The sequence below is a fragment of the Rhamphochromis sp. 'chilingali' genome (genome assembly GCF_963969265.1).
Source record: "Rhamphochromis sp. 'chilingali' genome assembly, chromosome: 9".
NCBI lineage: Eukaryota > Metazoa > Chordata > Actinopteri > Cichliformes > Cichlidae > Rhamphochromis > Rhamphochromis sp. 'chilingali'.
In genome coordinates this window covers 5984329-6007619 of record NC_137936.1, presented here as the reverse complement: position 1 = coordinate 6007619, position 23291 = coordinate 5984329, and the positions used below count along the sequence as shown (strand labels likewise).

General features: G+C 40.2%; 3 protein-coding genes across 3 annotated transcripts; all 3 read right to left on the bottom strand.

Annotated features, from left to right (window-relative positions):
• Positions 1-3811: 3811 nt before the first annotated feature.
• Positions 3812-15792, bottom strand: cdc42 (cell division cycle 42). Its single transcript, XM_080891457.1, has 6 exons — positions 15690-15792; positions 10995-11135; positions 10473-10545; positions 10180-10289; positions 9605-9802; positions 3812-5602 (listed from the first exon to the last, which is right to left on the bottom strand). The coding sequence occupies exons 2-6, from the start codon at positions 11097-11099 to the stop codon at positions 5513-5515; spliced, it is 576 nt and encodes a 191-aa protein (XP_080747583.1). The 5' UTR covers positions 11100-11135; positions 15690-15792; the 3' UTR covers positions 3812-5512.
• Positions 15793-16393: 601 nt separating this feature from the next.
• Positions 16394-20418, bottom strand: snrpe (small nuclear ribonucleoprotein polypeptide E). The gene is made up of 5 exons (XM_080891458.1): positions 20227-20418; positions 19279-19305; positions 19113-19175; positions 17943-18021; positions 16394-16615 (listed from the first exon to the last, which is right to left on the bottom strand). Exons 1-5 carry the CDS (start codon positions 20278-20280, stop codon positions 16560-16562), a joined length of 279 nt encoding a protein of 92 aa, XP_080747584.1. The 5' UTR covers positions 20281-20418; the 3' UTR covers positions 16394-16559.
• Positions 20419-20577: 159 nt separating this feature from the next.
• LOC308402544 (uncharacterized protein) lies at positions 20578-22868 on the bottom strand. The gene is made up of 3 exons (XM_080891460.1): positions 22731-22868; positions 22269-22585; positions 20578-22060 (listed from the first exon to the last, which is right to left on the bottom strand). Coding segments are annotated over exons 1-3 (675 nt in total). The 5' UTR covers positions 22733-22868; the 3' UTR covers positions 20578-21704.
• Between the last annotated feature and the right edge of the window lie 423 nt (positions 22869-23291).

Sequence of the window (23291 nt, the reverse complement as noted above, 5' to 3'; positions counted from 1 at the left end):
ACTTAATTCCAAGTGTTAAACTTGGATTTGGTAGCTGTTTTGTAGTCCAAAGAGATGTTAACAAAAGTGAAGGAGACCATCATTAGGCTCAAAGACCAAGACATTAACAAGAAAGAAATGAAAAACTTTAGAAGTGTCCACATCAACAATGTGGTACATTCTTAAAAAACAAACAGGAAATCTGCTGGCCAACTCAGCCAGTCCTAACGGCTCCGGAAGACAGCATGAGATTACTTTGTTGGTTCTTGTTTAAGAAAATCTCAACATCTAACTATGATCTACTGATCATAAAAGGACAGTCTTAAGGAAGTCGACATAACAGTGTCAAAGTTTACGATCAAGAGATGCGTTCATGAATGGAAAGGGGGGGGAGGGGGGGGGGTTACAACTCACTACTTACACTCAAGAGCAGGAAGGCCAGGTGAGACTTTACCAGAAAATATCTCAACGAGCCTGCAGAGTTCAAGAAACAAACAGATCTTTGGACAGATACTTTGCCTAAAAAAAGTCATAACATCCACCTGGCCAGCCCTGGGGAAAAAACTGTGAGCGATCGATAGAAAAAATAAATTTGTACCTGAGTGTAAGAGAAAACTTAACTCTGTCACATTGGTCATCTGTTTTTGAATCACCTTATGAGACACTAACTGCATTGTTTTTCTTGGACTGTGATTCCAGAGTACCAATCATTCAGTTTGGGAAGCAGCAATGATTCCTACCTGCATGAATGGTAACACCATGAGTCATGGATTAGCTGGTTGTCTTTTGGTCTTTACCCAAAGCTGAAGTTAAGCACATTGATTTACTAATAAACTTACTGCCACACCAGCCTATCTGCCACCTGCATCACTCTGCTCCTACTGATGAACAAGAGATAGTTCAATGAATGAAATACAGGGATTTGGTAGCTGTTTCGTAGTCCAATGTTTTAGGGAACATTGCAGACAGTCCTACAATGTTCCCTAAAATGCACTGTGCTATAAGGAGGGAAGTTCAGTGTAAGTGGGGTCAAAAACAACTGCACAGTGATTTTTCTAGGTGTGGCCAAGCGCTCCCAATGCTGGGTAACTGTAAGCTGCATCAGTTAGTGTCTGGCACCGAGCAAGGATGACAATCTCTTCATCCAGTACAAACAGCTTTTCGATGGACTAAACCCAAGTGCTCAGGGCCACTTCGCCCAATGATTTATAACACGGCTGGCATAAAAATAAAGACCCCACACTCTCCACCCTCAGTTTTCTCTCAGCTTCCCCCTTCTACCTGCTGGAGAGCAATTAAACCAAACCTGCACCTCTACACCTCAGCCAACATCCACATAAAAAACCCACATTGTGTTCTGTGTGTTGGAAGCGACTCCGGACACTGAAACAACACAAACTGTCGAGCGTTCAGTACTGTGTCCTGTGGCTTCAGCCAGCACTGGAGAGTTATTTCCATGCGCGCACACACACATCGCGCACACATGCCCTCGTACTGTATACAGCTGAGATGTCGGTGATTTACCGCTTAGCTCCGATAAACTGCTAAAATACTCAGCGTGCTTTTCATCACAAATCAGTATCTGTGCAGATCATCATAAAATCGTCTCATAAAAGTGGGTGCAGCACATGCAGCTGAAGGCCAGCGCTGCGTGTGTTTTTATGTGTGCTGGTGTGGTGAGCGGTTATTACATCCCGGCCTCGGCCTGCTCGTCCCAGGCTCGGCGGGGATCGGACAACTGCTTGGAACAAAACGTTTACTCATTTGTCAAATGCAACGAAGACCGGTGGAGGCTAGGTGGCGTCTCTCAGCATATGTGTGTGGATGCAGAGGGCTGAGGAGCATCTGCGTGTGTGTCTGCATGAATATTTCAGCAGAGAGGAATGCCCTTCGTTCAGCCCGTGTGATAATTAATGGCTGTCAGCGTCTCTTTAGCGGAAGAAGGCGCTGACAGACAGCACTCCAGAAACTCAGGGAATGTGTGAACGCCTCACAGGGGTGGATGAGGGTGAATAAGGGATCCACGGGTGAGGGGTGGTGGGGGCTGCTGCGTAACATCCATCCCAACTGTCTGTGGCAGATGATCCAGGTCATGAAACTTGGGAGATTACCCTCATCTGCTGTCATTTGAGGAATTTTGGGACATCTGTGCAAGCTATATGAAAACAATACCGATCACTCAACACCATCTGACATCAGCACACGGCTGGATCCTGCGTGAGTGTGCGTGTGATGGAAGGCGAGTGATTCATTTGATAGGAAATAAAAGATCACATTCGAGAATAGCAACGTTCAAACTATGTTTTAATCATCTTTAAAATATGGCACTGGCTAGATGAAGTTTTGAAGGACATGGGTGATCTGTCATCCAGGTGACGATAGTCAAAGGAGCTTGAAAAGAAAGGGACCGGATTTCTGTAAGTTTCATGACGACATCTCACCTGCCATCCAAGAAACTTCTACAATCAAATGGTGGAGTTTCATGTATTTAAACCCTTAAGAGGGAAGTTGACCCACTATGTCTCTCTCTGTGTTTATACACCACTCTGCAATTATTAGTTATTATTAATCTCTGTCTCTCTTCCACAGTGTGTCTTTTATCATGTCTTCCTCCCCCCACCCACAGTTTTTCTTTCCCACTGTTGCCAAGTGCTTTCTCATAAGAGGTCGTCCGATTGCTGGAGTTTAGGTCTTTACAATATAAATAATACCTTTAATAATAATAATAATACCATGAATCCGGATGCTCCATCTGCCTGTAACTTTGCTGCAGGAATACATGAATTTCCCCAATGAGGGTTGTATTCTTCTAAATCACTTTGAGGTGACTGTTATTGAGATTTGGTGCTATATGAGCAAAAGCACGGCTGTTTTCCTTTAGATTTTTATATAATCTGAATTATTCAGATGTTGCCCTCTACTGGCCATTAAAATGAATGGAAGTTTAATGGATGGATAGCTGTAGCTCCCAGTTACAGCTATCTTTTTATATAGTCTATGGATAATTCTAATGCACACAAGCAAGGTAACGTCACAAGGTGTTAGTCACTGTAGTTTAATGGGGATGCTTGGTTTGTAGAAAAGAAACAAAAAAGGCTCCAATTAATATGCTATCTTACAAAAGGAAAAAATCCTACCTAGTCAAGTTGGTTTGTTGATCTCTCTTTGAGGCTGAACCTCTGGATCGAGTCACTAGAGTAACAGTGCACTTTCATTTTGAAAAGAATGAAAATCTGGCTAGACAGTTTAACTATGATCAGTATTTTAATTACAGGCCAAGTATTACAGAATAGCTTAATCAAAGTTGTCATGCTGGGAATCCTCCAAATATACAAGGGGCTATACTTTACTACCATGTAAGGTAAGACTTATGTAATGAGATGAATACTGTATGTAATGGAGACAACTTACATTTCCCCCTTCAATTTAAGAGCATCACCAATGATACATAGTAAAAAAAAAAACGGGCCATGAGTCCATGAGTAGGAAAATGGTTTCGTCTCTCATCAGGATAACATGGTAACGTGCTAAGCGAAGTAGTTTTCAGCAGGTAAACACACACCTTCCCAACGTACGGACCTCTAAACTTAAATATTCTGACAATGCAATCCTGAAAATCTGTTCAAACCTGTCAACATAATTAATATTTTTTGTAATGATGCTTTAGGTTTTTGTAATGGGAAAAAAACCCCAAAACATTTCAGTGAACTTTTGTGGGCGTTTTGCAACATTTTCATTTATCAGCTTCGAATGAAGGATATAGACGATGGAGATGTGATTAGACAGCTCCACCTGCTGGCTGGAAAAACAAAGAACAGCAAGTGCAAAGTGGTAAAGGCAATTAAGGTATAAGTTTAATATTTTTGAAAAGAATGCATATACAAAGAACAAAGACTTTAGACAAAGCATTTGGTTTTGCACCAAAACAACAACAGGTTATAATAATAATTTTACTGACTTGGGCTGGACGTCGACCCAACTCTAAGCCACCAGTAAAGAAAAACAAGAACCAACCAATCACAAATAATCATTACCAAACAGTCTCGCTGCCATTGGAGGTTTTTATTCAGCTAAACCAATCAGAGGTTTACTTGGTATAAACTGGCGGGCGAGAGTTCAGATGAGTTCCGACCCCTAAAATGTAAAAGGAGTGAAAGTAACCTTTTTTATTCTAATATATATATATATATATATATATATATATATATATATATATGAATGAAATAATAATAAAAAAAAAAAAAAAAAACAACAACACACAAACAGAAATGATAAAGAAAAACAGATTTTGGTAAAAACACCTGGAGCCTACATGAACATTGTGTGCCAGCTTACATTATAATTACATCTGTTAAACCTATCATTTAGAACAGAGACCAAGGCCGAGCTACATGCAGCGCCGTACAGTGTGAACAGGTACAACAGGCCTCACACCTCTGCCTGGATATGACGCACTACAGGAAGGCACCAAATTCTGACCTGGCACAGAAATCTGGTGAAAATTCACATTTGCTCATCTGTTGTCTGGCCAATAAGCATTCGTCATTTAACACAGTTGTCTCTGCTATGCCCGTTCTCAGTGTACGGTGATGACAATGTGAAAACAGTATTCTACTTGGTCCCTGGCAACGCATGAAGAACAACCGCTTGTTCTGCTAACACTGTTTAAGTTCCCTCCATCTAAAAGGCAAATTCCTGTGGTCGACTATGAGACCCATTACTAATGAATGCCTTTAGCTTTTCAAGTGATTTCCACACTCTTAAAAAGACTGCTACTCTGTACTGTGGAGGTAAGGCTTGATGGAGCCTTGACTGAATTACCGAGCTGTGTCAAACCCCCACGGTGTCCTAGTGGTTAAGAGCGCGTCTACTTGGAACATCGAGTAAATATCTCAGACTGTTTGAGGGATAAAGGAGGTGTTGGCAAACAAAATCAACAACACTACTCTGTTAGCATCTCTTGTGGTAGTGCTGAGTGAGAACATAGAGGGGGGCTGAGCAATGAGCGTGCTCGTCAACTGAGGCGACGGGAACAGCAGCATGAGCAGCTGCTAATTAAGCAGCTGGGAGGGGCTGGGGCTGGGCTTATGTCCACGAAACCTTTACATTGGCTGAAGACGACTACACGGCTGGACAGCTAGAACTCGATTAGGCCACAACACTGACTGAACTAATGAAATCAGCTATCCAAAGCTCGACAGAAGGATTTCTACTTGTGAGTATGCTTGGTATCTGGATCCCTGTCTGAGCCCTCACTGGGTTCTTGGCCATGTAACGTTCATGTTTTATCCCGAACTCAGACGCAGGGGTGAAGCTTGGTTGTTATTATTGCAGAGAATTATCTGAAACTTGGTAGGCTGTTTTCTTCCTAGTCTTCCACAAGGAAAACAATGCTGTCAAGCAGCCTTAGCAGAGCAAGGGAGGGGGGTTTGGGAGAGGCAGGGATGTATGTATTTAAAGACGTGTGTATTTCTGTGTGTGTGTGTGTATGCGTGAGTGAAGGGGGTGTGTGCTTTGGAAAGGTAGGAGCCTCTCATAGCAGCACACATTTGCGTTTCTTCTTGGGCTCTGGGGGCTCCAATGCAGCCAATATCGCCTCATCAAACACATTCTTTAGTCCTTTCTGTGAACAAAAACATACAAACAGAATGAGGGAGCAGCGCAAACACACACACACACAGATTTAAAAGGAACAAAAAAAAGATCTTGCAACAAAAGGCAGAAATGGCTTCAACTGGGGGGGGACAGTGAAAAAGCAAAACACACTGAAGGTAATTCAGAGGGGTTTCATAAGAAAGAGGGGAAGCTGGTGGGAATGCAAAGAAAAAGATAAAACAACAACAAAATTTCCAAGTAGGATCTGCAATGAACAAGTCAGGAGACTGTCATGTAGTGTTTCCCACAGAATCAGACAAATGACACAGGAGGTGCACCCGTGCTTTTTAAAATAATAGCACACATTCTCTGTGACAATAATACGCAAATATTGCTGCCTCTACATTAAACTCCTTAAAGCACATCTTTTAAGTAGAATAAAGTCTACTTTGACCAGCTGCAGTCCAGCATAGTTTAGTTGGAGTTTATCTGACTGCGGAACCAAACAATTGCATTACAGAATTTATATTATTAGTCTACATGCTTAGCAGTGACTAAATCGATCACACTGTAAATAAAAAATAATTACACACTATACTTAGTTAGCCATCAGCATCCCTGGAGTACCCTCCCAAGTAAAGTCTGTGTGTGGGAAACGATGTCTTGTGGTGTTTTCAGTGGTGTAAGCCAGATCAGGGATTAAGTGTCAACAACACAAATCACATGCATGTCTGCATAGTGCAGCTGACCTGAGACAGCCGAAATCAAAGGCAAGTCAAACAAGCAAGTGGAGGAAAAACAGGACATAACCCTTGACATTACAACGGCAAACAAGAACTTTTTCTTGACTTCACTGGTTCATATTCCAAACACATGACCACAATCAAGCACTTGCCGAGTGCAAGAGGGGAACCTTTGTATTAACCCGAGCAGAACTGCTTACGTCATGAGCTCAGTCATGTGAGGTAACCAGAGCTGCACTGCGTTGCCTATCTCAGCTGACCAAACTACTAAATTCTTCTGACACGGCACTGAAAAAAGACGGAAGCCAGATGAGCGCAAGTTAAGTTGTCCTTTATTAATTCAGTTCACAAGTCATTTCACACAATTATAGCTTTTATTATTATATAGACTTCTAATACAACAATCTGTACCACAGGTAATGGCACACTGATGTTATATGTAGAGAAAGCGAAATAAGTCACTAAACACGGCTTGCAAGTATCATCAAGTGTGGCTTAGCTATAAAATAGATCAATGAGAGTACCATGACACCAGCACATAGCAATGTCTGCTGAGGTCAGACACTCCCATAGGTGACTTGAGCAGTTAAAAGCCCTGCGTGAGAAACCACAGTCACACTTCAGATTCTGATCAATTAAACATAACTGTAGAAGTATAAAAAATACTTTAGCATTAGAAATGGAAGCTCTGTTGAGTGTAAGCTCAATCTCAGCCTGTAAAGCCACCACCTTCACACGACTACTACTCGCACAGAGCAGAGAGAAGAGTCGAGGACCATCCCAAACAAAGGATGTATCCTTCTAGACACTAGCCACCTATTGTTAGACACAGGTCTTGTTAATAAGCTAAACTCAAGACGTTTTCACACACAAACCTTTCAGACGGTGTCACAATGAACCAGCTTTACCGACCCGGCTGTTTCAACACAGTGTGTGAATGACTGTCAATGTACACAGCTGCTGCTCTTGCTGTGCTATTTATTCACATTTTATTATTGTATGATTTTAATATTGGTGTTAGGCTTATTTCTGCTTTCTCTTTAATTTGAAATTACAAACAAACAATGTGGAAAGTAAAACAGATGACCTGTAGCATTCTGACATAGAGAGTGGAAAGTTGTCTGCAGACTGTGTCAACAGCCTACAGACAGCAGTGAGTAAACAGCACTGCACAGATGTGTGAGTTCTTAGTTTGTATTTTCTAGCTAGTTTTGCTCTATTCTTTTTCCATTTGTATTTTAAAAAGGAAAGAAGACTGCTGGTGCTACTACATTCAGCACCCTAACATTATGTGTCTGGAGCACTATAAACTACAGAAAGTGACACGTTTAAAAAAAATGTGGTCACTGACTGCGATCAATTTTCAGTGGCTCTTAAATACACACACAATAATGTTTAATCTCATCTTTTAGAATGAGTTCAATTCAGAGGCGTGGTGGCGTTTAAGTCCATGTTAGAATGAAGGAGGTATCTGTGTGCAGAATTTATCCTTCCAGAAAGGACAACTGTGTTTGACTGTCCAGAGTTCATGTGTGAAAACAGTTTAAGACACAGAGTGGTCCAAGAATTAGGATGTGAAATGATGCAGGTGGTCACACTAATCCAGAAGAAAAATATGAAGATATGATGCCGAGTAAACCAAATTAGAAAAGGCAACAAGTATTTTTAAGTGCAGAAAGGCCTCTGGTTAGTTTAACAAGCCACAGAACAAAGATGAGAAACGCAATCTTGATGCAGAGTAGAGCAGCAGTGTGAGTATCAAACTGGTGGATCTGTTAATAGATGGCTGAGATTGAGACAGATGAGAGTTTTAAGCAGCAAATGCAGAGAGAGAGAGAGAGAGAGAGAGAAAATGGGAAGGAGGAGAGAAGTGGAGCAAGGGAACGAAAAATGGATAAACAGCAATGACAGGAAGAAGACATGAGCGATGTGGCACAGAAAGTTTAAAATAAACAACATTTCCTCTTTCTTTGCGTCTCAGGCGGCTCTAGGGCAGCTAGGATAGCTTCGTCAAAAACATTCTTCAGCCCTCGCTATGACGACAGGAAGAGCGGGAAGAGAACAAGAGTGCAATTAGCAGAGCAAACACAGAGAGAGAGACCAAAGAAGAGGAGGAGAAGAAGAGGAACATGGCAGAGTGAGGAGGAAGGTTTCATAGCATAAAGACCAGGAGTGCCGTGCAGCCGTGTCAACACTGAATGAAGACAAGGAAGTTGTTTAACAGGGGGCTGAAAGTGAGCTGGGGACCTGGGTGTTGAGATCCCCAACAGGAAACAGGAAATGACATCAGCAGCTATGCAACTTTTGTGCCAGTGAGATAGGGGGGAGTACAGGAAGGAAGGAGCAGAGCAGGGAGGTGGGGGCACCCCAGCTTTATCAACACTATTGTTCAGAATCAGAGATCCAAGTCACCTGCTCTCCTCCGAGTCATGCTTACTGTGCTTCAGTTTCTAACAGTTATGCATCAACGCCAACACAAACAAACTCGGGACATAACTGAGCAGGTAAAGCCTTTAAAGGCACTGACTGATTTAGTCAACACAAGCACTCAATAATACAACATTAAATCTACCACAGAGAAGTCAAGCGCTCCTAAATTTGACACGAAGCCCACTGTCTACCTTTGGTCCTCTTTAGAAACAGTGCAAAAAAACCAAACAAACAAACAACTAACTAGCAGCAGGTTTGCCTTCATAAACTAGAAACATTTTACTTTGCCATTTAGTCAAAATGCTGACACAATAATGTGTTTGTGCCTGTTCTATTACTGCAAACACCATCAGCTGATCCCAGGAGCGATTGCTGGTCCATGATGTGGTGTAAAGCCCACAGGCTTTAACAAGCACATATACTGGAGAGGTTTGCAAAACATGAACTCTCTCCTTCCTACGCTTTAATCGCTTTAGGTCTGCTCACCCAGAATCCTAAACTCTAACATTTAGTGCATTTGCTTAAAATCCACCCCACTGTTAAGAAAAGTTGGCTAATCTACCATGTGACTATGCTCAAGACCAGTGCAGCTGAATAAGTAACAGTTTACCTAAATGAAGGTCTGCTTACTGTAGCAAGGATCATTTCCAACTAGCAACATCAGTGAACCCACAAGGTACATCAATTACCAAGATCAAACCAGCATGCAGAACAAACATGCACAGGACAGTGGGGGTACAGGCATGTTCCTCTTTCCTCCACTTTCTTAGTTCTTGCCACTGAAGTATCCATCATACTCGTCTCTGAGAGTGTGTGTGCGTGACTGTAAATCTTTTATATCCAAGTATATACAGTACCTGTGTGAGGGCTGAGCACTCCACATATTTCACAGCCTTGAGATCTCTTGCCAGCTTCTCGGCTGTCTCCGGAGTAATGGGCTTTTGCTTGTTCTTAGCCAGCTTCTCTATAGTGGAGGGATCATCTCGCAAGTCGATCTGAGTCCCAACTAGAAGGAAGGGCGTCTTTGGACAGTGGTGGGTGATCTCGGGAACCCACTAAATGGACAAATACAAGAGTCAGCACAATACCACACATGTGCGGAATACCGGGGGGTTTTCTTATTAAACAAAATTAGGAAAATGTTAATTTTATTTTAAAAATTTGAAGAGAGCCCTTTATTTTAACCCTTTTTTAAGGCATTTGCATCCTCAGACAAGCACTGCATTTTTAACCAAGTTCCCTTCCCTCTGGCTTTTTGTACCAAACGGCTAATTAGTACTGTACCTGCCAGTAAAATTTGAGCAACCCATAATTCATCGTTTTTACAAAATAAACAATATTCAGTATATATTACACAGTATGAAACAAACTGTTACAACATGTTCATTTTTACACTAACAGAAAAACACCAAAATGAGCAGGTCACACTTACCTTTTCTTTTACATTTTCAAAGGAGGATGGGGACACGACAGAGAAACAGACGAGGAAGACATCTGTCTGGGGATAACTCAGAGGTCGTAACCTGTCGTAATCTTCCTGACCTGGAGAAGCCACACAAAAATTATATTTAACTCGATTGTTTGAAAGCACAACTCTGACTGAAAGAAAACATCACACAAACTCTACATTTACTAAAGCTCCCCTGTGGCTGCAGTGTGAAGACAGACAAGCTGCTTCTGAAAGCATGATTCCTACTTTATAATAGAAAGTGAAATGTAACATACCTGCTGTATCAAACAAGCCCAGAGTGTAGGGCTCACCTCCAATCATTACAGTTACAGCATAGTTATCAAACACCTGCAACACACAGACCAAAATCAGCTCAGCCACTCATAACGCAATAGAACTAAAGATACAGTTATAGACACATTTATTTACACTACAGAGCTGAGAAATAATATATTCAAATTGCTCGTCTATTACTCTTATTCAACATCCTTCAAATAAACCATATTCCAGCAGGTTCTTCGACCTGATTGTGTGTTTGTAAAGCTGCATACAGAACACAACTTTGATCACGTACTTAGTGGTCAAGGCCAATTAGTCAACAATAGCAAACATCCTGTTCAGACCTCTGCAGGATCAACGGAAACATGCAAACAGCATTGTATGTACTCAAACTCCAAACTCCAGCTGAATCTTCTGTAAATTGTGCAACAAGCAAATATAAACTCACGTGCGTGTGGTTCGCTGAACATGTGGTAACTAAAACATTTAAAATCTAATATAGAGATTGACGCACTTACCGTAGGTACATATTCAGAGGGAAACTTGTTTGTGGTGTAAGAGATGAGCAGGCAGGTTTTACCCACGGCACCATCACCAACTACAACACACTTAATGGTCTGCATAGCTGTGTGTTACAGTCTTTGCTACTCATTCAAGATCTGGAAAAGAAAAGAGGCACATTTAATAATTTACTTTTTGGCTGAACAACTTTCACAGACATACCACAGATAAATTTAAAAATATCATCTTTGATCATTATTATTTTACTCTACATTATACATGTGGACTTCTGATAGGAGCATTTTGTTTGAGGTGAGCTCATATTAGGAGAAAAATGCATGGACCAAGGACTAGCCATTTTTTTGTAAGCTGAGTACCAGATGGCATTTTTCATTATTTGTAAAAGACAAAATGTTGGTTAAGAACTTTTTACCTAAACTCTGACTACAAATCGTGATTTACTTGCCACAGGAAGTGAAGTGAAAACCAGTAACCTCCACTAACTACGGGAATTAAACTGGAAAGGCTCCAATGAGCTTTTTACAGTTAATGGACTGAGGGTCAGTACAGCTTAACAACTGGACACAGCACAGGCCTGCTTCACACAAATGAAGGAAGGAAACATGAAAGGAAATTTGGGAAAAAAGGGAAAACATCAGCTGGCGCAGTCTCTCTTCCCCATATGGCCCAAGAAACAGATCAGACTCAAAAACACTAATGGTGGCTTCATGCTCTTATTTTATTTGTTTTAATTTGTTATACAAAATTAGAAACTAAAACATCAAACATGAATGTAGTGTAGATGTGAACACAACTCCAAGAGTAAAGCTAACCTACAAAGTTCTTTCTGTCTGTTATCACAGGAAAAGCTCAAATTGCACAAATAAAAGAAACAACAAATCTGTTCTATTCAGTTGTGATAGTGAGCCAGTAGGAACACCACCAAGGCTCTACCTACACTGACGTGTTTTATTGTTGAAACCAACACACATATTAACATGTCAGAACGTCCACATTACAAGATGCACACGGGCTCATTATATATATGTTATTAAGCTAATGTATTTGCACTACTTTTCTTCCAGCTTAGTGTGAATTCTTCACTTGTTGCCATTATGGCCATTCTAATTTGCATTTTCCTCCACTCTCAGTTTCACTTTGTTTGCACCCACTAACACACTAAGAGTGGAGCAGACAGTGCGCATAAAAATGAGGACAGAAAGACTCGACTAGGAAACAATTTGTTATGTAACTTTAAGTGAAATAAAAACTTACCAACAAGTGATTTATGAAAAGGAACCAGACTAAGCCAACAAAGAAAATTAATTGATGGGGCTGATGCTTTGCTGTTATGCTAACTGAGTCACTGACAGGCATATAGGAGGTTGAGGCACTCCTGATATATTAGGCTATCGTAGATATTTAATATCACGTTCTACGTAGAGATGGGAATCTCAACCAAAAGAACTATTCAATATTCATTGACAGTCATTTGATGGTTCTTCAACAATCATCATCCATCTCAAACCACTTCTAAATGACTATGTATAGCTTTAACTACAGCTTTTGCTTGACTTCATCTGCTCGTCTTTTTTGCTTTTATTTCTAAAGCTGTCTGTCTTTCCATGTTTCTTGGTAAGTAGTGTATAACGTCACAGCAGTACTTTCTTGGTCTGACAACATTGTTCAGTGTGTGCCTGATTTTAGAGACAACGCACTGTATGTAGTACACAAGCAACACTGTTCCCCCATTTCTCCTCTGTAAGTTACAGTCTGTCAGTGCTAAGCCACTGCAGAGCTCTGCAGCACAGTGTGGGGGTGGGGATGTCATTGAGAGAAGCATGAGGGACAAAACTGCAGGCACCAAACGCTACAGTGTTTAACACAGAAACAGAACCTGCTAAAACAGGTGCCCAACTAACAACCCAAATATCTTCAACATACCACTCCTTTTCAAAAAAGGCTTTTACATTAGACCTGTAAGTTTTTTTTCCCTGTCATCATCAGTGCAATACCTGCTACAGATTTATGTGATTTCTACCACTATGCCACTGCATATGTCTAATGCATATGTCATTGTTTAAAATGCCTTATAAGTCTTTAATGATTTATTCCAGAAATTAGAGCACAATCAAATGAAGTTGTCCACTTCTAATAATGAACATTTCTAAACCAAAAATCATTTCCCCACACGTGTACCATTTTCTGAGCACAAGTCAAATCTCCCCTTATTAACAAAAACCTCATCACAAAATACAACATGTTTCTATCCAGTATGTTGTTATAATACAACAATGTTTAACACAATTACAGCTGTTAAATATCTAATTGAATGGAGCTGTACGTGCTAATGGAGCTTACCCATTACCGCAAGTGCATCATATGAGCAGCTAGCATTACCGGAAACTGAACAATGGGCGCTTCCGGCTGGAAATTCTCCAGGTGTGATGCAATACAGGGCAGTTCTTTTAGGAGGGATTTTATAAAATAATGTGAATAATGTGAATAATATGTAAAAACAAAAAAATTGACCATACGTACATTGCCTGAAAATACTGAATTGTAATGCTGAACTATAAATGCTTGTCTGTTCATGTGAATTTGTTAATGTTGTGATAACTGTTTCATGTGTGTCACAATGCTACACAGCAGTTTTCTCAGTATAAACAAAAATTTGGTGCCACCAAAGAGTCTGGCCTTTCAAAGTAAAATCACCAGGACACAAGACTAAAAAACAGAGACTAAGTTGGCTTTGATTTTTTTCAAGTTTAAATCATTTTGTAAAAACACATACCGGTACCCTACAATAATAACAGGAAAATGCACAGACTTGTAAGTAAGGTCAAACAGACATGCAAAACTTGATTAATCAGAGTACATATGTTATCAAGGTTGATCCCAAAAAATCTATATATAAAGCAACTGCATTATGCCGCATCTTGATCCTAAAAGTGAAGACACTCCATTTGGCTGGGATTACACTCCTGCGTAGATGTACGTGCAAACTGCTGCAGACACCATGGACAAGTAACAGGCAGTATCTGATCATGTTCTAGTCCACTTAGAGTACACACCACTGGTTTATCAACAAACTGACAGATTTCTGTCTCCGAAAACCAAGAACACTGTTATTACAGATGTTGGCAGATGAATCAAGCATAACACTTATCGACAACATTCCAACGCACATCATCAAGGAGAACTGTGCCTTAGGACCAAGTCAACTAATTACTGACTAAGAGAAAGTGCCACTGTCTTCAGCAATTCTTTGGTTGGTGAATACATGGTCAATTTCACTGTACAATGAACACCGTGACATCCATGAAACACAGTAGTGTATGAACACAAGTATTTTACTGTGTGTCCCATCAATCTGAATAAAAATCTCAACTCATCTTGTAAAAGTAAAAAATATAAATCTAAGTGTAACAATGTAGTAAGCCAACGGCAATGGGCACCAAAGGATGACTGCAGCTGCATTAATGCCGCCAGACTTAATCCTCACATTTGTGTTTGTAGGCCAGCCAGCACTAACTGCAGCCCTGCTTAAATACTAATAGCGAAAGCGGCTCAACTGAGCCTGATAACAGTTTCCAAATATTTAGCTGCCATACTGAAATGGACTCTGTATAATTTGCGATTTTGTATGTTCGGGTCAGCTAATCCTCTGAGCAGTGTGGATTTATTTTAAAGCAGACACTTATGTCATCTACACGATCAAATATCAGTACATTTAAACACAAACCGGTAATGATCGTTACGTTAGAGGTATTTCCTTAAGGATTGGTCATAACTTCCTTCTAATTTCCACTGATACATGTACGTACTTCCGCACGTTGGGGGGGAAAGAATGTTACCCTCTGATTCTTGACAAAAACAGACCTCAATCATGTGTATTTTTGATCTGACATCACCGACCCGAAATCTCAAACTAGACTTTGTCTTCCGTTGAGTTTATAACATGTTTAACTACGCAGCCGCGAGTGGTGTGCCAAGCTGTTAGGATCAGCATGTAAATATCCTATTATGGAACATTTTACCTCACACTTGAGAGATAACTACCACTTAAAGATCTGTTAGCTTGGTAGCATTAGCCATATATTTCGGCCACATCCTCGGCCTCAGTCTGGCCTAATTTCCTGCCCGCTGTTAAAACGATAAACTTACAACTGATCCCCTATTTTTACAGGGTCAGTGTTATGAATCTTTTCCTTAGTACCCAGACATTACGCTTTCCATCTATACGATGGGACTATGCTGTCTACAAAATCACAACTTAACCAAACTCTTGTTATGCTCGTTTATTCTGTTTGTTAACCCACTTACCGCGTACCGTAACTAGTCAATTCTTAGGTTCGTCACCAACTTATCTTAATAACAAAGAGGTGTTTTATTTTATCATTACAACATCAGAACCACCAATTAAAAAACTTGCATGTTCTTTATGAGTAACTCCAGGAGCTCGATTTACACACCGGTCTAACGATAGACACCCTGCCTGTTTCGCTAGCTAACTACTGTCCTCCCCAATTAGCTTGCGAGCTAACGAGCTGTGCTAAGCTTAGCGGATGCTGTTGCTGAATGAGTCTGATAAACTGCTGATTACAATCAGTGTTAGGAATTCATATTATACAGTAAAGTGACAAGAGTTAGACCTAAACATTACCCAAAAGAATAAATAGTAATAAGAAACGAGCAAAAAATTTCCATACCGTATCCTCTATTTGTGTCTTTACGCCGGGCGTTGGCAGCTCCGTGCTAGGGGTTTCCCAGTCAACAGAACAGGGACACGTTGAGTTGCGTAGCGACTAACTACGTAATTACGTTAATCAATTTGCCTACATTAAGGCTCATTTTCTGAGGCCAAAAGCTAAAATGGTATTATTGTTTAAACCAAGTAGTGTGTGGTTCCAGTAAATTAATAACCTGATTTTATAACTTTTCAACATAACATTCAAGATCAACATTCACAGCATCTGTGTCGTTTGCTAATCAGACCAGTAGATACAGCATTTACTGTATAAAGTACATTGCCTAATTTGTTTCAATTTATATTCTCCCTGCATTTAGTAAAATAAACAAGCTATACACTACTTACAAAACGTACATATACATTAAGTAGTCTGCACTCATAATTTGGGCATGCACCCAAGTTCTGCCCTAATTTTCTTTGTAGCAGTTCTGTACTATGTACAGCATAGAAAAGTTACACGAGGAAGCACATGTTCATTTTCTGTATTTCACACACAATAACGCCTGCACTTACAAGACAGACGTATTAAATGCAACTGCGCCGCTGCAGTGCATTTGACCTATATACGTGCACTGCAATAGTTCTGTCTGCCACTAGACGGCAGCACAGTCCATTAAACCAAAACACATCTAGAGTCTGAAACACTAAAAAGTTAACAGAGAACAACTGTAAGAAAAAAAAAAAACCTTTATTCTCCAAACAGATCCATGTGGTAGAAAGAAACAATTACAATATTCATGTCATAAACACAAACACTTAATCTCTGAAGAAAAACAAAAACCAATTTCTTCTACAAAAGTTGAAGTTTGTAGACATCTCCATTCTCGCCTCAGTTGGACACACTCTGCAGCAAGGTAATGTTGTCTCCCTTCAACATGATCCTCCCTGGGCAACACAGAAAAGAATGAAGGAGAGATCAAAGCTAAATTAGAACAGAACTGCCAGATGCTGGACAAGGGGAGGCACAAAGTGTCTGTTCACTTTCAGACAAAGCACCATGCCCCCATCAACGCTGGGTAAAGGTAATGTGAAATCTAACATCAGTATAAAGTGGATCAGTAGCCAGGGGCATGATGCAACAACAGAGCAATCCTCACCAACCACCTACAGTCCCCAACAAACACACACACACAAAAATCCAAGAGTTGATTTCATTTACAATCCCAACTGCAAATAAGTTGTGATGCTGTGTAAATTGTAAATTAAAAACAGAATAAAATGACTTGTTTGTATGTATATGTGTATATGTGTATATATATATATATATATATCTCTACATACATACATACATACATACACCTATGGTCAGGTCCTCAGGCAGCACTGCGTTAAAATCAGACATAAGATAAGACAACCTTTATTAGTCCCACACGTGGGAAATTTGTTATGATTCTGTTATGGAAATCAGTGTCTGTGAACACAGCTCACTGTGCCATCCACAAATGCAGGTTGAAAGCCATATGTGAACATGATCCAGAAATTCCAGTCTGGGCCAAAGTTCATTCAAAATGAACTGAGAAAAAGGGGAAAACTGATCTGTGATCAGATGATTCAAGATTTTTGGAAAAAATGAACTCTGGACTAAAGAGGAGGGGGACCATCTGCCTTATTATCAGTGTTCAGTTCATAAGCCTGCATCTCCGATGGTGGATTTATGCCTATGGAATTGACAGTTTGCAGGTGTGGAAAGACAGCAGTGCTGAACGTTGTATACAGGCTTTAGAACAACATTTATATATATATAATCCTGATGACGTCAAGACAACGCTAGACCGCATAGCACAGCTATTAAAACAGCATGACTTCGTAGCAGCAGAGTCCAGCTGCAGAATTGACCTGCACTTTCACCATTTGAAAACATTTAGTACGTCACGAAACAGAAAATGCACCAAAGCAGACTGACGATTGTCTTGAAATTCTTACATGTGTTGTGTGTTTGTATTTTGCTTCTTTGTTTCAAATCACTGTAAGTGTTTTTAATTACACTTTACATAGCATCCCAACATTTTCAGAATTGGGTTTGCAGTTTCTGGGATATGCAGGACAACTGTTTTTCAAAAATCCCTGAGAAACAACAATGTCTTGATGACACACAATTTTTCTTCATTCTTACCTTTCACAGTCAACCTTCCTAAAAATAATAAAGTAAAATAAAGTAAAGTAAATAAAGTAAAATAATAAAACAGCTTTACAAAAAGTGATGCACTCTTACCCAATGGTTTTCTGTTCTTAGTCTTCATGTGGACTTCCTCAGCATCGTCTAGAACCAGATTCATGTACTCATCGAAACCCTAAGGCAATGAGACACAAGACAACAAAAGTGAGTCACATTGGTTTAACTAGAACTTGTACATGCCTGATCTCACAGAAAGTTCAGCCTGAGTGGAAATGCTACTCATAGATCAGGCCATTTCAAGTTAGACCAAATCATTTTAAGCCATGCTAGGATATAATGTGGCCATACAGGGGAACAGCAAGTGACAAAGGTTTGTTCCCAGTGAGAGCTTGTTTCTATCTAGATAGCAACACGCACATGGTGAAGATGACTTCTTTGATTTCTTTGGTGTGTATAACACATTTCAGCCACTGCTACTTAGAGAAGGCTAAAGGGAATGCGAGTAAACAGTATGTAAAACTGGGCAGTGCTCGGTGTCAAAATGATGACATGGTACAGGAGCTCCACAGGGAACTGAGCCATCTCCACTCCTGTTCACCTTGCAGACCTTACTTACCACAAAACTAATAATTCTGCAGTGGTCAGATGCATCAATGATGGGCAGAATGAGTACAGAGCACTAATGGATGATTTGGTGGAGTTGTCAGAGAGGAATCAGCTGTTTCTGAATGTGAATAGGACCACAGAGATGACAGACTGACAGAAGAAAATGGGTGGCTATACCACCTCTGTCTATCCTGGGACAGAATGCTAATGTGGAGGAGGAGGACAAGTACCTGGTCATCCACACTGACAACAGGCTGAACTGGAAGACTAAGGTTGAGGCTGTATACAAGAAGATACACTGTGACACCAAATAAGTGGATAAACTGATCAGGAAGGCTGGCTCTGTGACTGGCTGCCAACTGGACACATTTGAACGTGTGTTACAGAGGGTGGTTACTGAGGCTCAGATTATGCTTCAGTGGGAAATCTGCATTGTAGCTTACAACATAACCAGAAATCCCCTTTAACCCTATGCCATAACCTTCCACATAACCTGACGTGCACCTCCTGAGGAATCTGCCTGCCAGGTCAAAGCAGCCCGCCACAACTGACTGGCCTGGAAGGTTACGACGTAGGGCTAAGAGGGGTTTCCACACTGCCCATCAACATCAAGCTTTATAAACTGACCAAGAACATGGAGAAAGGTTGTATGTTACTTACGATAATGCAGCCTTCTATCCGCATGTTCACCTGTTCATACAACCAAACCTGGATCCGTGAGCGCTGGGAATGAGAGAGAGAATAAACTGAATACAGTTTTATCTTCAAAATTACCAGAAAACAAAACTAATCAGAAGGATGCACGAAAAAGTTAAAAGCTACTTACATTTTGCAGGTACCTGAAAATGAGATTCTGACAACCACAGTCAAGGACATACACAGACTCAAGTTCAACATGTTTATAGTTAAAATGTGCACATATGTTGTTAATGGTTATATTTGCATTTAGTCCAAGTTATTGGAAATGTGATTCAGAGTCAGAGTTTGGGTCAGGGGTTCTTCCTGGCTTAAAATTGGCTTTTCGGCTTCATATCTTGAGGGCAAACTTTATTTTCCCCTGATCCTTTTGTAAATAAAAATCTGTTTAACAAATAATTAAAATATAGTTACATTTATTTTTGTCATTATTTTAGGTTTAGGTAATTCTTACATCATATTAGCAGTAATATCAGTTGCTGGCATTCCCATAAGAGACCATGTAAACGTGGATCGATAGCAAATCAAAGAAAACACTACCAAGTTTCACTAACAATTAACTAATTATATTTTTAAAATATTTGAGAAGATGAAAGTAATTCCAGTTTTATAGCTATTAACTGTCAAAACACTTTCGTTAGGTAAGTATTCCGTAACTTCCTCACTCTCCCACATCATATTATATTTTGGTGTTAATAACTATCGATTGGTGGGCCTAAAACCCTCCATATGGTATCATATTGAGTAGTTTGAAGGCAGAAATTAGCCTCTTTTGCGTTTAGCTATAACACGGAACCACAGAGCCGGTGTTTTCCCGGGATTAACGCGGCTAAGTCTATACACTGGCTTTCTGACTGCATTTCAATAAAACACATTTTTTTTCTGCAAACATATTTCATACCCGCGCGACTTCTCTGGGTGAAACTGGTCTTCAAAAAAGCTTACATGCCTTGTAAAACTCCTCTCCTCACATGAGTGACTACAAATGTTTACGAATGACTAAATGTTAGCCTAGCTACTAAGCTATTGTAGCAACCAATTCAACCGCGCAGTGTCGTCCTGCAATACAAAAGGATACAATGGGCTGCACCATAACCTTCTGGACCTTCTGTCCTTGTCCTCTGTATGCCATTCCTCCAACTAATTACCAGCTGTAGGTATATGCTGAAAAAAATTGCACCTTTTGTTAAAAGAGTGCACTACAACGAAACTCTCACGTTGTGAGACGTCTTCAATGGCGGGTTTCCTTTCGCGTGCTCTGCCAGCACGGAGGTCTTGTGATGTGAAAGAGCGCCCCTGTGGGTGGGAGGTCACTATAAAAACACTAGAACAAATCAACGTTTATAACCTCGCGAGAACATACCTGTGCAAGTTTGCGGGCAGCGTAAAACGCGCGGTCTTTAGCATAAAAACAAACTAAAAAGCCATGACAACATCCATCATCGTCTGTATGTGACAAAAGTTAACATTCTCCAGCTCTAGGTGTAGTGCCATTTCCTGTTTCCTATGATAGAGCTATAGTATGTAACCAGAAATGTCAACTTTAAAAGAACTTAACTATGTCAGTGGGCCTCAAGTTTATTCCATTATTTTGTCAGTAAAAACCAGATCGGCAGAACTACATCTGTGCAGGAACAGATTATACAAAAAAACAAAACAAACAAACAGTCATCATGATGACTTTTAATTTCAGGAATATGTACATGTTATTTAGGATCAAAACGAATCTGCAGTATCATTTTTTTAGTTTAGTCCATATCAGCTGTACTTCAGTTTATTGAACCCCATTCATTATTAAGTAGCACATGTTAAAAATTCTCCTGACCACAAGGCTAATCATGACTCTTCGGATTTTACCTGCTGTGTTCTTGTGTTTCTGTTTTTATCATTTTAAAATCTTTTGGTTGTAATTTTTTTGCTGTAATGTTATGAATGAATGAGCGTAACAAAGCTATGTTAGCTGAATCATTTCAGGATAGAACAGTCAGGACTTGAGTGCGTTTTTTCTTTTTATTTTAGCCATCTAATTTTTAAACAAGAGCCATAAAGTGTCTATCTGCAGGGACACAATGGTTAAGATAGAACATCAGACGCCGTCTTCTTGGATGTGTCTCAGTCTACAGCAGAGGTGGAAAGAGTACTCAAAATTTGTACTCAAGTACAAGTACTGTTACACTGGTTAAATTGTACTCAATTACAAGTAAAAGTACTGGTGTTAAAAAAATACTTGAGTAAAAGTACAAAGTACTGTTCTCAAAAACTACTCAGAGTATTAATTACTTTTTAACAGACTGATGTTTTATTCTGTTGTCAATAGCAGGCATTCAACTCGATTCACCAGTATAAATATTTATGTTCAAAGCACATTTTTCAGATGAACAAGGTATAGAAAGGTAACTTGTTTTGTAAATAAATGTAGATATAAAAGAAGGAATTTTGTTTGTTAAAACAATGACAAAAATGTTTCTGAACATGCGTAGAACCATTTAAACTTTTCCCCATACACTGAACAACAGGCAGGTAAGTGTCTTAAACTCTTAGCATTTCTTTCACACTTTACTTTCTGAACCTTTTGTTCAGTTTCAGCAAGAGCTGGTTTTCTAAATTAACAGAGGCAATCCGACTTCGTTTGGCAGTGAAGAGTAGACCAGCACAGCTAAAAAGTCGTTCACACGCAGCAGAAGCAGGCAGAGCTGTGTTCAGTTTAAGAGAGAGGTTTTTGATGGCTGAGAAGGAGTGCAGCAGCTCCATGGTGTCTGTGGCACAAGCAAGATAACCATCAAGCTCAACTGCACTTTGCAGCCTTCTGGAGATTGGTCTGGAGAAGAATTCATCTTCATCAGATGACTCTCTTTGCTGATCCTCACTCTCATGCTCTGTCGTTTCAAGATGTTGTTTGATGTATGTCAAGGCTGTAATTGCAAGTAGATAACACAATTTTGTTATTTAAATTTCAGTGATTATTCCTGAACACAAATTTAAAATCGGCAAATTCTCAAAAAGGATTGTTTAGTATTCAGGACAGACCATCAATAACTTACAATGTATTAGGTGAAATACTCACTTAAGCATGTGTTCAAATGTAAAAATACACAAAAATGGGATCACATGAATCCTTACCAGCCTCTATTACATCTGCTCTGTCAGTCCAGGAAGTCTTGAACTTGGGTAAGAGGACTGCAGCTGCAGCCAACTCTGGATCCTCCATCATCGCTCCAAAATGCTTTTGAAGGCCATTTTGCAGGGCTCTGATGAGTGGCACGCATGTCTTGCTTGATGTCTCCAGCCTGCTAAGTTTGGACAGTAGTTGTTGGATTACTGGCAGGAGCCATCCCATAAAGGAAGTGGACTCAGACTGAAGGATGTTTGAAGCTTTCACCAGTGGCTTCATGGTGGTACAGTACTCCCTTAGGAATGCAACTTCTGCAGGACTCAACCTGTAAGACACAACAACAAAACCCACCATGACTATAATAGGGATCTTCTGATTTAATATTAAGAGTCTGCTCACGTTTTTAACCATCCATTAAGGAAAATTCACAAAATTTGCAACCATATTGGTAGGTGTCCAATTTTACTCACATTTTCACCTTGAACTCCTCACAAATGCTCCTGGTGGCATCTTCCCCCTTCTCATCAATGGCAAGGTAGGTTGAATTCCATCGTGTTGCATTGGGACGAATGATCTGTAGCTCACACTTGTCCTCTACCACTTCATTAGCCAAATGAGATCAGCCAGTTTTGTTCCAAATGGCCTGGCATTTTGCAAAGGTTGCACGGGAGAGCCTCTTGTAGGTGTCATTCATGCTCTCTGCTAGGGCAGCATCAGATGTTGCCACAAGGTTTAGCAGGTGACATGCACATCGCTGATGAGGCGGAAGTTGATACTCCAAACCAGAGTCTTCATCAAGAATTGCACTTGCCTCATGGTAGTCCCTATGGTCAGTCAGGTCAATAGTTTCTGGGTCTGCTTCATCTTCAGCTTCATCTGCATCATTTTGTGCCCCAAACATGTGGAAGGCCTTGACAAAGTTGGATCCACTATCAGTTGTGGTTCTTACAACTTTGCCTCTAATCTTGTATTGGCAATGGATATCATCAAGCGCACCAGCAAGCATGTCAAATGTGTGAGACCCTCTCAAT